At 44.3% G+C, this 18,129-nt stretch overlaps 1 protein-coding gene across 1 annotated transcript; it reads left to right on the top strand.

Moving 5' to 3' along the window:
- Positions 1-463: 463 nt before the first annotated feature.
- zgc:162707 (UPF0524 protein C3orf70 homolog B) lies at positions 464-16,855 on the top strand. Its single transcript, XM_030111899.1, has 2 exons — positions 464-1,049; positions 14,796-16,855. The coding sequence occupies exons 1-2, from the start codon at positions 866-868 to the stop codon at positions 15,503-15,505; spliced, it is 894 nt and encodes a 297-aa protein (XP_029967759.1). The 5' UTR covers positions 464-865; the 3' UTR covers positions 15,506-16,855.
- Positions 16,856-18,129: the final 1,274 nt, after the last annotated feature.

Here is an 18,129-nt window from a genome sequence, read left to right as displayed (position 1 = left end):
GACTCAGCTGCAGCAGTGACCGGAGACCAGAGGGAGACACTGCTCTAAAATTCTTTCATATAAATCAGGAGCTCTTTCTCCAGTGAAGCTCCATGCAGCTCTGAGCAGATGTTCGCGCTGCCCCCTAGTGGCTGAAGACTTCACATGAGCAGCTGGATAATGCATTATAATTATGTATTTTTGCTGCAAGCACGCACTTTCTAAAATATTTTATGGAACAAATTGCAGATTTTCCATGGGATGTAATATCAAACAATCAAAACTAACTACTGCATGAGTGGCAAGCATCCGGGATGGATAACTACTTTTAAAATCAATAGATGGATTGAAGAATGTACTTCATTTCGCATTCAGAATATATTCTTTTGAAGTTTTTTTTTTCCTTCGCACAGCCTGATGAAAGCCTGCGTGCTGTTTGAAGTGAGCAGAACAGCTGGCTTTGTGTTTGCGGACTCCTCCCGTCGTGTGATGAAGTTCAGATGCGCGCCGTTGTTCCGCACGCGCGTCACCGTGGGCAGAGAGAGGAGCTTCCCGACGCGGAGGGGAGGATGGAGAGACGTGCGGATCACGACACGGAGAGCTCTTCAGCCTTCCTGCACAGCCCTCCCTTCGCCCGTTAATTGACGCCGTCGTACTTTTTTCTTTCCCCGACCCCCGGATATGTTTCCGCCCTTTGTTTGAGAAGTAACCGAGCCGCGCGCTGGAAAAGGAGACCCCGTCGTTTTTGGCGTCCGTGTCTCCCAGTGGCGAGGCTCCCCCCGCGCGCTGCCTGCGTGGACCATAGACCCCCCCCCACCTCCCTTCCTCCCTCTGCGTTTATGTTGTAGTTGAGGCTGCGTGCGTGTCGGATCCGGGAAATGTTGGCATGGCCGCCTCGGGAGCACATAAGTGTCCGAAGAGTGAGAAGTTGGACGAGGCGCAGGCTCTGGCCAAGAGCTGCGCGGGGAGACCAGACTTCCTGCCTTGCGACGGGCTCTCCATCTGCGCGACGCACAGCCACGGGAAGTGCTTCAAGCTGCACTGGTGCTGCCACCTGGGCTGGTGTCACTGTAAGTTTGCTTTACTCCCTCTAACACTTATTTGTGGCTCCAGAAATCCATTTGATGGTGGATGGTTGTGGAATCATGGAGCGTTTCCAAGGGGCACCATGTAAGCCTCGATTCTCAACAGTTTCACCTTAAAACTAAAGGAATCAAGGGGTTATTATGCATCATATAGTCACAAAACCTATATTTGCAGCTCAGTAGAAAGCGTTATTATCCTATATTTTTTTTTGTAATTATCCTAAAATCCCACTTTTATCCAATACCGTCAAAATCCCTGTTATTCAAATGTGAACAGACAGGAGTCAAACGTCCTTGTGTGAATAGTTTCTGTCGTCCCTAACGATGGAGGCTGAGCAAAGTGTTTTCAGGATATGGTTTGTGCATTTACTCCCGTTCGTCAGCCTGTCCAGGACACTGGTGCTCCACAGTCTGGTGACACTCATATCGCACATCTGAATCATCACTTTCATTTCTCTTTTTAAAGGCCAAGTCTTGTGATTTTTCTCAGTTTTTTCTCCTCCTCCTCTTTCCCAAGTCTATTGAAAGGCCAAAATCACCCATGAAATTCTATTAAGTGAAGCTCTCACCGTAAAGCTTCTGGTACTGATAGTTCAGTCCAGAGAGAGAACAAACACATCTTCATGACATTTACATGCAGATTGTGCTTTGGAAAAGTAATCTACTTGTTTCTCCCTCATTTATCCAGAGATGAAAAGATTTCCTAAGAAAATCCACTGCATAGTCATTTCAGTAACAGTTGTTAATTATGTTATGCCGATTAAAAAATATATCACAAGTCTGTCTGTGTGACCCGATTTCAAAGATTCACTCCCTCAGCAGGCAGAACTAAAGAATAGCTGGAGGCTGAGTGCTGCAGACAGGGGGGTATAGAAGGAAAGTGCTTCACTACCACATTGTTTAAAATGTATTTTTCTTGTCCTCATAAGACTTGTAGACTATAAAATGATAAGTGACACCGTCTTCTTCCCTTAAACAAAATGTGTTCTGTTATGGCTGCAATTACATTATGAATGTGCAGAGTATCACAGTCGGCCACAATTATGAGGCAAATGTTTGATAATAAACATTAAGAGGACTGAAGCTTCTCGTAGTGATTTCATTTACATCGACAATACCGTGCAGGGAAATGCAGGGCTGCAGCACTGCTCAAACCTAGACAATTTTCTTCCCACTTTGAGAAGTGCCAGCGACAATACCTGAGTACGTGTGTACCCTCACACACACTTTTTTCCTCCATTTAAACCTTTTCCCGACCTGACACTTCCAACACACCTCGGATTCCCCGCGGCAGCGCCGGAACCTGACAGGATGTCCGTGTCTTTGTGCTACTCTAATTTATCCTCATCCCTGGCTGCCCTTAAAATCCTCAGATCAGTGGAAAACACAATCACCATCTACTCTGCAGCACTCACTCAGGGTTTATAGTGTGCAACTGCAGAAGTCACATTGTAATCTTTGCCATGTAATCATTGGATTTAGATGCCCGGCTCCGTCCAGCATCAGCCAAGCGATTTGAAATATCAGATGTGGCATAAAAATGATGAATTCCTTCCAGTGTTTATCACAGGCTGCATACAGCATTCAGGATTCCAGGCAAAACCCTTTCAGTGTTACATCATTTGTAAACACGTAGACTTGCTCTACCTTTCAGTGTGCATAAAGCAGCCACGGAGGCCTTTGTGCTCATTTCATACAGACTTGTTATGCTATGGCAAGGAAAACCAGCCACATCATAATGGAGCTTCTCACCTTATCATCCCCTTCCTCTGCAATTTGCAGGTTCGCCTCGCAGGACAGTCAGGCACCACGGTGAAAATAAACCAGCTTAGACTGCTGAATCAGGCGGAAGCAGGGCACCCAGTGAGAAGAGTATACCAGTGTGCCTTTGCATGATGCCTCCCCGCTCGGCTCGGCTCACACACTTCTTTCTGGAGATGCATAATAAGACTGGATGCAAAAGAGCGAAATGCTGTAACACCCTTATCTCATCACGTTTTCATTTTGAACCTGCCTATGACTGTCGCCTGGAGTATAAACTTGTTCTGAAGCTGGTAATTGTGCATTCACCACAGGGAGCCCTGCTAGACTGCCTTTTTAATTACATTTTTAATAGGTTCCCAGGAAAACAAACACAAAAGGTCACACTGTAGTAAGGGTTGGCTCAGCATTTGAATTCTCAAACAAAAATTGTTCCTTTTACCTGTGGTGTTTTGTCAGCCAACCACTTGTGACATTGTCACTGGCTTCATCTATTTCTCTCTGCCACTGCAGATCTAATGTTTTCATTTCTGTCTTCATTTCTTTGACAGTGTTCCACTTTCCACTTAGTTGTCTCTTTTTTGAAACCTTTGGCAGACGAGAAGAAAACTGGAGTTGGATGTAGGTAGAGTCAACGTTCCCAGCTGGTACAAACATTAGTCCAAGCTCTCATTAGCAGTAATTAGCTGTGTTTAGTGTCACTGCCAGTATGTCATGTCTGATGAGCGCTCACAGCAGCATTGAAACCACCTGGTCTGGATTTTTTTTTTAACACACTTTATCCTCTGCTAACTGATTACATTTACTAAGCAGAGCCGTGAATTACTCTTTAACAATGGCCATAATGAGTCCGAAACAATCTTGTCCATCTGCTTGTATTTGTATCAGCTCTGATATTTGTGTAGTAGAGCCTGCACTTCTCCTGTAGAGACAAGAAGTGAGGATCTTCCTGTCAGACTCCCTCAGCAGTGTCATCCGTCACGCCGTGCCGCTGTAGCCAGCAACTCTTTCTGAGGAGAAATATGGAGGTTTATTGAGTACAGCATTGTTGCCCTGCATTGATTGATTCAGTGACCACTTCGCAATGTGCCACAGTGTTGAATCATAAAAAGCTTCACCTATTATTGAAGGATCGATACATTGTCAGCAGAGGCTCGGGGGACTGCTCTTGATTGATCGTTCATGTTTTGGAACTCCAGCACTTCAATCACTTTTACTGCTGATCTGCCGGGAAAGGATGTCGAGCAGCGGCACCAAAGTTCAACAAGTTTGGGTTTTTGTCTGTTATTTTTCTCAAATCTTAAAAAAAAAAAAAAAAAAAAAAAAGGGATCAGGTTATCAGTTTTGCAAAGCAGTTTCTTGTGATCTTGTTTTGATGCCACAGACTGTTTGCCATGTACCAACCTCAGCTGGCATCAACAGTAGCAATATTATTCCGAGTTCAATAGTTTACTTTTTCAGATATTTGAGCTAAAATGCAGGGTTATTTAAATATTATCTATGAATTCAACTTGAGACACAGACTATCCTTTTATTGAAACTACTTGTAGTGTTCAGTCTATTTTCGGGGCTGATCCTAACATGCCTGTTGTAGCAGTTGACTACATGAATCTCACTGCCTTACTTGAGGATTTCCGTGCACCTGTGTGAAGGATTTCGACGGTATCAGCTCTACTCACTTTTGGGAAGCCGGCCCTCCTTGTTGGGGAGCATTTTTATCGGAGAGCTGCTCTTAAACTCGCTTGTCATGAATGGAGCCGTCCAGCTCTCTCTGAATCCACTCGTGGGCAACCAACATGAGGACGGACTGTACCTCCTCAAAGGACCACAGTGGGCACTCTTCCACTGCCATGATGAAAAATAAAGAAGAAAGAAAGCGAAGAAGATCCTAAATATGAAATTATGGGTTCTTTTGCACCTTTTAGTGCAGACCAGGGTGGGGGGCGCCATGTTTACATGGCTGCCAGGGTTTTCCCAGGTACTGTGCACAGCTGGTCGAGTTATAGTGCATCTCACATGCTGATATATTCCACTCCGTGTTTTTTGGCTTGTTGCACAAACCCATTGAGGCCCCTTTCGATGAGGCATTTACGAAACACAGCATAAACATCGCTCTCCATCGTTGTGAGCCTTTTTAGCTGAAACTTGTGATTCAGTTCATGAAAACTGTTGCGGTTGCTTTCGCACCACACTCGCACCACAGAGTGGCCGTGCAGAGTGTACTGAGATCATCTTTCCGGGACGGTCTCTCGGTGTGCAGCTGTTTGATGTGTGTGTTCACACTTACCTGACCCCACTGCACTCAATCCCAAAAACTCCTGCAGGTTGACCTAAAAATGCAAAGTGTGAAAACACCCCGAGATGAGTTGCGATGAGTTTTGTGAGGGCAGGAATCTGCCCCAACGTTTATCCACTTTTTCAAAATGTAGTTTGAGAAATGCATGATTTAGTTTATTGACTATTCATCTGTGTCATGCAAACAAACACTGACAAGACAATTGGTACAGGTGTAAGTCTTACATTGACTGATGGCTGAAGTTAAACCGTAGTAATTAGTCATGTCTGTGCAGTTCCTGTTGTGAAAAATCCAAACATCTGCAGCAACAACAGTCAATAGCCCATCAGTAGATCACTGCTGAGTACACAGAATAGAGAGAGACAATCATTACATATTGTTCAACAGATCAATGCTCGGCTGGTATTGGCAGCATAACTGAGAGGAGAAGCTACATTCTTTTTCATGTTCATTTTGGACTGGGAAGATTAATATATGCCTGTCACTGATGGGACTTAAAGAGGGACTCCACTGATTTTACACATGAAAGTCTGGGTTTGATGAGTGCTGCTTTGCATGTCTGTTATATATTGGTCAGAGGGAAACGTGTGAAGTTGGATAAATTGCTTCCCGTGATGTTGGCTGCATCAGGGTTGGGTTGTGGACTTCAGATGAAGTAAGAACCCCCAACTTCTGTCATTTACTCTCCATCGCTGCTCTTGGTTACATTAGCTGTTGTCAGGCTGAGACTGGGCGACATGGGCACGCTGCCATAATGCAATTAGGATATGACTTTCAGTTTTCCAGATAACCGCAAATGTTGTTCTCCAAAGCAACACATCTCAGAACAAGTGCAGTGAAACACAATCAAGTCAGACAACATTTTCATAGTACTTCAGTATAAAAAAGAAATGTTAGTTGTTTCACAAAAGATGCCCACAAAAAAAAAAAAAATCTTTTATAATCAGCACTAATCAGTCCTTTCAGAAAATGAAGGCCTTTGATTGTGCAACTCTGGGTAAATATCCATAAAACTAGAAGTAATTGTTGAATGAAATAGTATTCATTAACCTGATTAAATGAAACTTACTTGCTAGAGGAAAAAAAAAATAGCGAGAGCATGATTAAAACAGCAGAAGAAGCTGTTGCAACAAGGAGGAAGCGATCTGAGGAAAATACCTTAATTAAGGAGAAAAGCCTTTTTGTTATTCATTGTTTGAGAGACTTACCAGATTTCAGTATTTTGTTATTAATCCTGTTTTTGTTTTTATGATGTTAAATAGAGATTTGGACAGTTTTTTTTTTTCATTATCTACTTTCTTGAGGATTTTCAGCTGCTGGAGATCGTGGAATGTGATGCTGGCATTTTATTAATGTCTGTCATAAACTAAAGTAACGGTGGACCTTCCCTTTTCAACCATGCAGAACCAGAAACTGGTGTAATTGTGCCATCTTAGAAAGTCTTAAAAAGAGCGAGAAACCAAAGCTTTGTTTACGGAAGATGAAGCTCACCTGCTCTTCTGCTGCCACGTTGCGCTTTGAGAGCTTCAACAATCACTCTTCTTCACACCGTTCCCCATCTCTCTGATTTATTATCATACCCAGCTCTGTGAATGGCACATTTTTAGGAGACAGTCGTTCATTTTAAAAAGAACATTTGCAATTTACCGGCCCTCTGAAGTCGCATTAAAGCACTGGACAGTGTTTTTCAGAAAACTGGTCATAAATTTTTAAGTTTTTTTTTTTTTTTTAATTGGAACGCACACTAAAAATAGAAGCTGGAATGACTGTCTGGAGGGATGTAAAGGTCAAAGACAAATAACAGAACAGAAATAAGAATTATTTTGTTGTGTATTCTGTGAAAAATGTGTCCAGCTTGGGGGGATAGGGCGGTGTACTCGTTAGAGGAATCTACATGCTCTCTTTACAACTCTTCTCCAGGTACTCCAGTTTCTCTCCAGAGTCTAAAAACATGTGTTTGATGCTATCTGGTAATTTAAAATTGCATTTAGGTGTGAATGCAGGCGTATGTGACGGTCTATTCCGCTGTGTTTGCCTAGCGAGGGACTGGTGACGTGTGCACGGTGTTACCCTGCCTTTCCTCTCGAGTCAGCTCGGTTTGACTCCCGCTGGAAAGGATTTCCAACCTGAAATTGATTAAAGCACTATGATGGATGGATGTGTTCAAACCCACGCAGGGACGTAATCAAGGCGTATTTATGGAATAATTGGAATCAGTCTGAGTCGTAGGAGCAGTAGTCGTGTTAATTGAGTAGTCTGGTGGAGCTGGCTCGTCTGCACAGGCAAAGCCAGTCATGAGATTTGTGGATTTCGCAGTGGGTGTAAATCAGGAGCGGCCCCTGCCTCTGGAGACAGGAAACAGGAAGGGAGTTTCACATGACGCGGGGTCAGACCGTCCCCTTGGCTGAAACCCGAAACTTCTGTTGTTGCTCTTACCGCCGCCCCTTCGTCAGACAGATCCGAACACTAAGATCAGAGCGTGTTTGAGCAGGCTGGATTCACGAGCCAGCGCAGCTCAGCAGCTGGTATGAAGAATGACAATAATGTGCTAATGTCATTGTTTTTTTCTGCAACATGCTGCTTTCAACTAGTTTGTTGCTTTTAGTGTCCCAGTCTGCTCGTAAATACTGCTGGCTTCCGCTCAGACGTACACAACATCAAACCGGCAGGGGCTGTTAATGATTCAGTCTCTCCTGAAGCTTTGATATAAGCCGACAAATAAAGTGACATAATCTGCGTGAGTCAAGTCGTGTTCATTCATTCTGACTACATGCTGCGCTTGTCGACAATGAGCCCAGCTGCACGGTGACGGCAAAGTGGGAATTTCGACGGTGCGGTGTCGAAGCTCTGTGAAAGTGCGAGTGAGACACCGATGGGGAATGTGCAGCAGCACTTTCCAGAGAGTCTGCCTCTCGTATTAGAGCAGAGACTGTGCAGCCCTCGGCCAGCTTTGGGCCCAGGAGAGAGCGGAGGAGGCGTGCAAGATGGAGTAACGGGGGTGCTCCCTCTTGATGGAGCTGTCTCTACCTTCCAGTAATGAGCTTCTCTTCCTCCTTGTTAACTTTTTGAACCCTTGCTTTCTACCATAAATATCCTAAAAACTATTTTTTGCTTTTCTCCTAATGTTTTGTTCAACAGTCAGTGAAATAATCTTGACGTCCATTCATGAATTGTGGATGATTATGTTTTCTTTTTTTAGAGAGACCCCCCCCCCCCCCCCCCCCAAACCATAGAAGCAAGGAAACAAAATGTCACTTCATTTTAACCACAAAATCCTAATTAAAAGTTATTTTCTCCTCTGCCTGTTTACAACTCCTCCAGTTAATCATCTCATTCATGTCCCAGAATGCCTTTCATCAGTCACCAGTGAACGTCTGGCTTTCAGCCGGTTTTAATAGTGATGTGATGAAAGTCTTTTCAGCCGAGTCACTCCGAGTGCAGCGTGTCCTTTGGCTGGTTGATTGAAGCTGCACTCAGCAGAAGACACCATGCCTGTGTTTGTGCAGGGAAGCTGTGGAGGTGACTAATCAATCTGACTTTTACTGCAGAGTCTACAGATGGCTGACGTTTTTCTCTCCTGTCAATCCTTGTTAGGAGCAGGAATGCAGCTACAGTAGCTTGTCTCGCTGTGTAGGTTAGGACAGTTACCTGTAGAAATAAACAAAAAAAAGAAAGATGTTTATTGCCGATCTCACAGATACAATGGTGAGAGCGGTTTTAGTGCATTACTGGTACAATCAGCTTCACAGGAAATGCATCAAAGAAGTGTACACATCGAACAAACAATATCGAGAAAGAATAGAAGCAGTGAATCAAATGTTTGCAGTGCAATACAGAGACAGTTATTATTTTATAAGGAAAGAACACAACAAAAAGAATCTGTGTTCTTGCACAGAGATGCCAAACAGATGATTAAAGATGCTACTGCACACAGACAGTGTTGCACCCACAATAGCCTAAATCATTAGAAAAGGCTTGGTTCACCATTTTCTCCTGGATTTGTTTCAATAATAAGAAATGCCTTACACTCATTTGGACAGATTATATTGTTAATGGTTTTGCCTCTCCCTGTAACCTCAATTTTTACTTCATTGGTGGTCAGAAACTATTAAACACATCGGTGAAACCCAGCTTTAAAGTGACTGGTGTGTTTCTTTATTACCTTGGTCGCATACTGCAAATACATATGTGTTTTTAGCTTTAGTTTGGATTTCAGTTTAATTGAAGATTTGCTCCACAAACCAAAAAACAGTCAGGAGATTTCATGGGAATCTCATAGCGAATACGACAAGAGCAAAGTAGCACAGAAGGTGAACTGGGCGAAAGTCTATTTTGAGAGAGTAAAGGCGTAGATCAGCTTTTGACTCATCCATCTTTGAAAACTTCCCGAATAACCTGGGGATGGTTTCCAACATTCATTGATGCTGACATCTGGTGAGAGGCAGGATGCACCCTGGACAGGTTGCCAGTCCTTCACAGAGCAAACACAAAGAGACAAAGTACCTCACACACAAACACACACGCACGCACGTGTGCGTGATAATCCTCCAGATACTGCAATTTCCTCTCACACTCCAAAAACATGCATGTGAGGTTAATTATATGATCCTAATTTGCCCCCAGGTGTGAATGTGATTGCGTGTGGTTTTCTGTCTCTGTGTCTTTGCCTGTGATGGACCGGTGATTTGTCCAGGGAGTCCCCTGCCCCCGCCTGTTGTAAGCTGGCATTGGCTCCAGCTCTCCATGACCCCGAACAGAGAAAGCAGCACAGAAGATGGACAGATGTATGGATGGATGTTGTGAGGTACAGTAGTTTGAGAGAAACCATCTCAAATTACTTGCAAGAAGACTGCTAGCAAAATATGGAAAATCATGTCAGTACTAAATATGAACTGAACAGGTTTGATTTTCTGCGGTTATTGTAGCTCTTTCTACATTTCAGTTTGTAACCAGGCACCTGTGCAGCACTGTAACTGAGGCTCTGCTGTTTGTCCTGATATCTGTCAGCAGATGTTTCTGTGCTGCGTGTAAATTCCTGATCTCAGTCATGATCATACCACTGAAATCAATGTGACCAGCACGCTGGTTACTGTCTCCATGGAAACCTGCAACTGTTTTATGTGGCTTTTTTTTTTTTTTTTTTCACCAGAGGATCATTCATTTCACTTACGTAAAAGGTGGCCCTGTCATATGCTGTTGTTTTCTGTTTTTGTTGGCTTGATGACAGATTTACTCTTTTTACTGGTCGTCTCCAACTTCTGATGATGAACCGGGTCAACTGAAAAGACGCTCTGGGTCCCACTCAACAGGGATGTTTTTACTGAGCGTTGTTTTTCTTTTTTTCATGAGATTTATAAAGAAGATAAAATAAAGTGGTGATTTGTGATCCATGAGCAGACAAATATCCGGTCAAATCTTTTTTTGTGAGGACGTAATCGTCTCTTCGGTGCAAACAAAGAGGCCAGCAGACAGTTGACGCTGTCGTGTGGGAGCTGCAGCACTGGGAGCGGAACACAGCTCGATACCAATGAGGCTGCACAGATTGAGCATAATGGCTTTAAGTGTTTGTTTCCATTCTTATTGAATTTCTAGAACAATGCGAAATCACATGCCTTCACTTCCTCAATAGACGAGCATTGTCGAGGCCTTACTCGCAGCATGTGTCTCATCAAGCCCATCTGCGTCAGCCATTGTTCCTTCAGGTAGATGAGTGGAATTTGTTTCTCAAAGTGATATCTCTTTTTCCCTAGTTACAAATGTTTTCTTTATCAGCATAATTTGCTCTCAGCAACAACAGCACAAAAAAAGAATCAAGATACAGAATCTGACATTTTCAAAACCGAAAATGTCAGGGAGAAAAATCAAAATGACAAAATATGGTCAATATGGCAACAGAGTCGACAGCTGTGAACCATATACCCCTTTCCCACTGGCCAAAAAACCCGTTTAAACCCGCTAATAATTGGCTCCTTATGGCAAAGGCAAAGGGTTTCAGAGGCATTCCGACCCGTGTTGATTCACCCTGCAAGCGACCCGGGTTTTAATCGGCTCGCCTCCGATCAGCTTGAGTGGGAAAGGCACACCCGGGTGGTAACTGTAGGTAACTCTTATGTCCTTCATTGCAAATGGACCCCAAGCTGTGTTATCAATTATCTTTTATAATGTGAAAAACATCAGGAAGTTCGGCGTTCCACTGAAAAGTACGACTTGGCATGAGAGAAAGTATGTGGGTGGGTGCAGTGTTGTGTAAGCTTTGTGATGTGGGGCTCAGCCTCCCACACTTTGAAAACCCCTGCTTTAATGGCCATGGAGCTGCCGTGCAAGGCGCTCGCCCTTCACGGTGAACTCGGTGTCGGAGGATGTTTCAGCACATGGCAGGCAGCTTTGAAATCACGACCTGCTTTGTGATCTGAGTCACAGCCTCCCCTTCGTGAAAATTCTCGGGGATAGTTGTAGTCCGCCTTTGTTGCAAAGAGAATTTAAAGGTAGACATGCACGCTTCGCCTCTTCCCTTTCTTTCTACCAGACTATTGTAAGTGAGATGAATACGTATACGCATAACCCTCCGATCCTCCGGGGCTCCCAGAAACAGAAATATTTCTAACGAAGCGCAGACACCTTGTACATTCACAGGCGCACTGTGTTCCCTCTGCAAGGCTGCTGAAGGCAGCCGGCGCTGGTGTAGTATTATCTCCATATGTCTGTCTATTTTGTTGTCGCACTGTGCATCTGTCCGTCCCCTCAGTATTGCTCTTGGTATTTGAAACTCCAGATGGATGAATGCAATTAGTTGTAATATGCTAAAAACTAAATGTCAACACATCGCCTTCCACAGCTTTAGCTCTCATTTGTTGCTGCTATCTCGCGTGCCTGAATGGGCTCAACATGGACCATTGAGTTTGTCTCATTAAACAGAAAACGGTTACTGTTTCCCCTTTTTGTGTCTGTCTTGACATTAGCTCTTGTATCAGGCGTTAACAATATTTACAGAGGGTCAGACGTAAAGCTCCAGCCACATCCTTACACGGCTGGATGATGGCTTTCCGTGTCTTTGGATAATGAGCAGCTCGCATGAATTTCATTAGAGCCGTTCTGTGGCTGTGCGGCTGATCTGTTTAGCGAAGCGTGCGTGAAAGAAGCATCTGTTCGGCTCCGCAAACTCACTTTGTCCACTCAGCAACGCAGAAGGAGAGCCACGCGTCTGCTTTGAAGTATTTGATGTTTTCACTGTAACCTGGGAGAAGATTTTGATTGAACGGATCCCCCAGCCGGTGAAACAAAAGACAGGGACACGAGGAGAGAGAGGAAGTGATGCGTAGAGCTGTCATCCCCCCCACCCACAACCCCCCCCACACACACACACACACACACACACACACACACACACACACACACACACACACACACACACACACTGGGAGCCTCTTAAACACAAATCTGAGCTCCAGCATCCAGGCAGAGCAGAGCTCAGAGTCGGAGGGAGTGGGCTGCAGACGCTGATCTGAGAGCAGTTATTCTGTGCATGCCTTGCCAGGATGGGAGGTATCGCTCACAGAGAGGGTGTTAGAAAATTTGTACATGAACGTGGCCACTCTCCAGCAGAAAATTACGGCTGTTATCTCATTGTGGATTTATGTGACACTATAAATCGCGCCATTGTAATTCAGCGAGTCGGTAATGTTGGCGTACGGTGGCGCTACATCGTGATTTTGGAGCTGTAAACTTTGTTGAACGCCCTTCATCCAATATGCCATTTAATCATGTTGGAAATGAGTCTTGCGTCAGCTCTGAAGGGTCAGAAATGATTGCTGCCTAGCGCTGGGTGGAATAAAAATTTAAACTATGTTTCGCTCCGTCTGCAGCTACACCTCAGATGATGGTGGCTGGAGAGAGAGAGGGAGAGAGAGAGAGAGGGAGAAAGGTATTTTTGCCTTTGGCAGCACAAAGTGCTTTGTGATGTGAAAATTGCTGCCTCCCGCAAGAAAGGACAGATGATTGGTTTTCACAGACATGAGTCAAAAAAGGTTCTCAGCTGAGAATAGCCCTCCAAAAATACTTTGACACATCATTATTATTATTATTATTGACAGAATTAATCACAAGATGTCAATGTTTAACCATCTTATGATAATTATATTGGGTTAATTTTTGATGTTTTGGCTGTAAAATGTGGACTGAGTGAACGCTCTGTTAGTTCTTCCATTAATACTTCAAGTTTCATTTCGTGTGTTTTTGACAGTGCTTGTTACAGATGTTTGACATGCTGGTGAATCGTGGCTGTTATTGTATGATTATTCTTCAGAAGTCCCGGGGGACAACGTAATGACAGGAGTATTTCCTCAGATATGACAAACAGACGAGGTTTCATGGTTATGAGAAGTGTTGGTTCCAGATCTGCTGACAGTCCGGCGGCATAAAGGTAACAAAAGCTGGTTTGAAGTAAACAGATTTATATTGAGAGTCGTTTCCCAATATTTTGCTCAGGACCACCTCAAGTAATTATCTACGTTCGTCTGAAGCTGAATTGCTGCACTGAGTCACGTTGGGTTCTACAACTGGATTCACTTCTCTTAACAAGTCTTTTTTTAAATTTATTTTTGATCTTACATGATCCTATTAGCAAGTCGATGTGTTTATTCCCCAAACACAGAACAACACGAGGAGCTGTGTTCTCAGCTAATGTGCCTTTTTTCCGTGCTGTTAACTCGTGTGTTGGTTTTGACCATCTTTTGTAAAAAAGTATGCGGCTCATTAGCTGCTTGATGCTCCAAACCAGCGGGTCCCAAGTTTTTTTCAGTGTGTCCCATGGTGCCTGGCAGACTGTGTCAGGGGCTTTGAGATATCTCCTCATTGAAAACAGCTGGCGGTATAGAGGATGGATTAACTAAAAACAGCTGCCACCTGATGAGAGTGTAAACAGAAACGTGGCGGGGCCAAAAAACCAAACACTGGGCTGGACATGTAACGGCGCTCTTTACAGCTGTAGGTTTGAAGGAAAATCTTGTTGTGGTTACATGCATTTTCTGTAAATCATAAACAATCCGATGAGAATTGGATTAAAAGAAAGAAAGGTTAAAAGTAGATGAAACTGGATTGTTAAAAAGGTAACAAACATTTGAGAATATCAATAAAATAATAGCACAGCTAAAAGAACATTGTGGTAAATGATAAATCAACCTAATAAGCCCTCTTTAATTAAAAGCCAGACTGAAGATGCATGTTTAAAGCCCCTGTTTAAAGGTATCGGTACCTCCAGCTGTTGTCAGGTTCTCAGGCAGGCTGTTGAGCAGCTTGCAGCATATAAACAGAGTGACGCTTCAGCTCAAGTTTTCTAGCCTGCATTATGGGATTAATAATGGAATCAGGCAAGACGACCTGAGGGGTCGAACAGCCTCGTCTGCTGTGATCATGTAAATTATACAGGAGATGCTGGTGCAAGAGCATGTAATGCTTTAAAAAAAAAAAGACACAAAAACGACACTCACAGGTCACCGATGCACAGGGTTCATTAAAAGTGTAATGCATTCTCCTCGTCACATCCTAAGCTGCAGAGTACTGGAGGAGTTACAACTCACTGGAATTATTGCAGTGTGTATTATATCTATATAAAACTTGGAATTTTCTAAATTTTTTCACAAAGTAACTTTTTTTTTTTCCTTTTTCCACTCTTTTAGGCAAGTATGTCTACCAGCCCATGACCAACGTGTGCCAGCTGCCCAGCACGGCGGTGCCCCCTGTGGGCTCGGAGTGCAGTAACACCATCGACCTGTCCGTCTCTCTGGCCGAGCGCTTCCTGAAACTCGCCCCCTGCTTCCAGTCCCCGCCCCACCTGGAGTCGCCCAAGTACTGCGTCATCGCCGACCTGTTCGTGGACGACTACATCGTCAAGCGCATCAACGGGAAGATGTGCTACGTGCAGCGCCCGCCGCCTCCCTTGCCCGAGCCCCCGCGGCCCCCGACCCCTCCCCCGCCCGCCATGCCTCACGTCCCCCAGAACCCCGGTCCGCCTCGGCCGCCGGCCAAGCCGGCGCCGGCGCCAGCGCCGCCCCAGCAGGCGCCCGCGCCGGCACAGCCTGCGCCGCCTGCGCCGCCGCCACAGCAGGTGTACAGTGAACACAAACACCTCTCCGCCGTGGATAAAATAAAAGGCCCGAAAATGGACCACTGCTCCTCTCCGTCCAGCTCCGAGGACTCCGGCATCAACGCGCTGGGCCTGCACTACCTGGAGTCCTGCGAGGAGGAGAGCGAGGAGGAGGAGGACGACGAGCTGAGCACCGACGGGAACTCCAGCCCCGGCAGCCTCTGGGATCAGGACGACTGCTCGCTGCTCTCTCCCTCCAAGTCCATGATAGAGATCATCGAAAAGATTGAAACAACTGTTTAACTGGCAGGGCGTCATGGTGGCCACCTGTGGTTGAATACGATCCGTGGAGCGGAGATGCATTCCCGACAATAGCAGTGGAGGATTTATTTTACATCGACCAATAGAAAACCGGCGTCCCCTTCGATGCAGTGGCAGGGCTTTGTCAGCTTGCTTTGAGTTGCATTTCTTTTTCCTGCAGGTGACCGAGGACTGTGCGCAGACGGTCTCTCACAGCCTCTCTTCAGTCCACTTCCCCTGCATGGAGTCAGTCTCTAGAACTTATTATAATAAAGGACGAAGCACAAGAACATCCGAGTACATGCACAGTGGGACCAAAAAGACCTTCTGTACGCGGTTATGCGGTGAAACGTGGGGGGAAATCCGAGGCTGTTTCGTGGCACTTGTCTTCAGACATACATTACAGGAGCTAAATTATATATGGATGGAAGCATTTTCAATGTGGTTCATGATGATAATGAGCTGTTAGGTAATTCACAGCATCAGCCCGTTACGCTGCAGTCGAATTCAAACTTTGAAGTGGCAGATAAGCACGCCGTTCCTTCTTCTCTGGTAATTCTGACACTTCATCGTAATAACTACAAGGCCAGCTACCTCTCCTGGGCCTAAAGCACATCAGCCTTCTAACCTGTTAATTACTCAGCTCCGAGCTGCTGGGACACACCTGCTTTTATCACGTTTACGACAAAAAATAAATAAGAGCGAGAGAGAGATTTCTGGCCCACAGTTTGTCTGCACTTTACTTGCACCATCACAGTCAGGCAGGCAGATCAGTGTTTGACAATCAAGGATTACACAGAAGCACATTTCTATACTGTACCTGCCGCAGTGAGGACCAAGGCTACCCCCATACCTTCTGAAACCATTTATCAGACATTAGCATATTATTCCGACCGCCGTTTCTGGTCAAGCTGAACCGAACTGCCGAGCTGTCTGAGGTTAAATGGGGAGTTTGAAGAAAGGACGACTTGCAGTGACCTCTATTAGCAGCCAAGAAATTAAAGCGAGGAAGTCCCTGGCTTAGACGGTGACAAACTGTGGATTGATGTAGCCACAGTAGAGATCAGTATGGCTTATAACGCAGCGGGAATATATCTAATATATACATATAAGCTTATATAATAATGAAAACTGCATTGTTATCTGCTTTTGGGGGCTTTGGAGAGTGAATTATCTATTCATGAAAAGGGAGTTTGGGAAAAATGTTCAGGTTAGGCTAGACTAGTATGTCACCGTTATTTTGTTTGTGCTGTGGGGCAGAAATTGTCACTTAATGCACCTTTAAAAAAAAAAACAGGATTAGAGTACAAGATAGGATGCTGAATACATGTTGTGATGTTGTGATTGACATGATTTAATAAGAAACAAAAGGCAGTCCCATATTAGTCAGTTAGAAAAGTAAGCTGGGCTGGGTTTTTTTTTTTAATGTTTAAAGAGTTATTTTTTTGGCGAGTTATTCGCAAAAATCACTGAACTTTTCACAAATATGTATTACTGCAACGTTACAAGCACTAGGTGTTTTTTAAACAAGTCATTATGCATGACTGCATTCATTTGCTAATGTCCCTCGTGTCGAAAATGAAATTGAACAAATGTGTGAATTCGATTATTACACAAAAATAAAAGTGGGCAAAACCTGAACCGGTAGAACAAATCTGAGGCATCTTTAAATTCAGGGACACTCTTAACATTACACCGAACACAGTCCGTCTTAACACGGTTTGAAAACATGACTTATGTTCTTATTATTGTTATATTATTTTCATATGAATAAATCCTTATGAAATACATTTTTTTTTCTTCCTTGGTTTGTTTACCGTGGACATTTTCTGTGACGAGAGAAGTTAAATGTTCTTTGAGAGGCTTTCCAGGCGTCCTCCACATGACGCGCAGATGAGTAATGCTCTCCGGAGATGAGGTGGATTCAGGAAGTAAAAGTGACAGATACGCTTAAATGGAGTCGCCACTTTTGCTGCGGTTGTCTGGCGGAGGAATGTTTCTGGTGGGTTTTTTTTTTTTTTTTTGTTTCTGGTATTTCTCTCTCTTTGACACCTCGTTTCATTCGCTGTTGAACAAATAGAGGAAACAGAACAGTGAAACCAGAGCGAACAGGTTGTGGTGTGAGAAGTGAGAATAGCTGCAATTAAAGTGTGTTCTGCAGCTCAGTCTTATGTAAGAAGCACTGCTTCCAGTCAAGTTTTGTTTTTCTTTTAAAACCCTAACATTCGATTATTGCCTCAATGGTCAACAGCAATAAGTAGATCTCAAATCTGTCCTTTCTCCCCCAAAAAGTTTTCTTGTGAAATTTGTCGAGCTGTTGGTTTTATGAGCGACTCCGCCATCGCCTGTCTCACCTTCACCGCAAGCCAAGATTGATTCCTCCATGCGTCTCTCTCCCCCCTGCATTGTGTGTATTGATTCTTTGTACTCCGCCACTGCAGAGAGAAACCCAAGGCTGGGTTGAAATGCTAATCAGTTCTTACATATATATATATAGACGTATATTCACAATGCCGCTCGGTGATGAAGAGGAGTAGCGTGCAATGCGATGCTGGGAGAGCAGACAACCCGGTGTGGGAGCCGAGCAGTGGGGAGAAGCAAAAAAATAAATAAATAAAAAATCTGGA

The sequence above is a fragment of the Salarias fasciatus genome, chromosome 16 (genome assembly GCF_902148845.1).
Source record: "Salarias fasciatus chromosome 16, fSalaFa1.1, whole genome shotgun sequence".
NCBI lineage: Eukaryota > Metazoa > Chordata > Actinopteri > Blenniiformes > Blenniidae > Salarias > Salarias fasciatus.
This window is presented reverse-complemented; position numbering and strand designations above follow the sequence as displayed.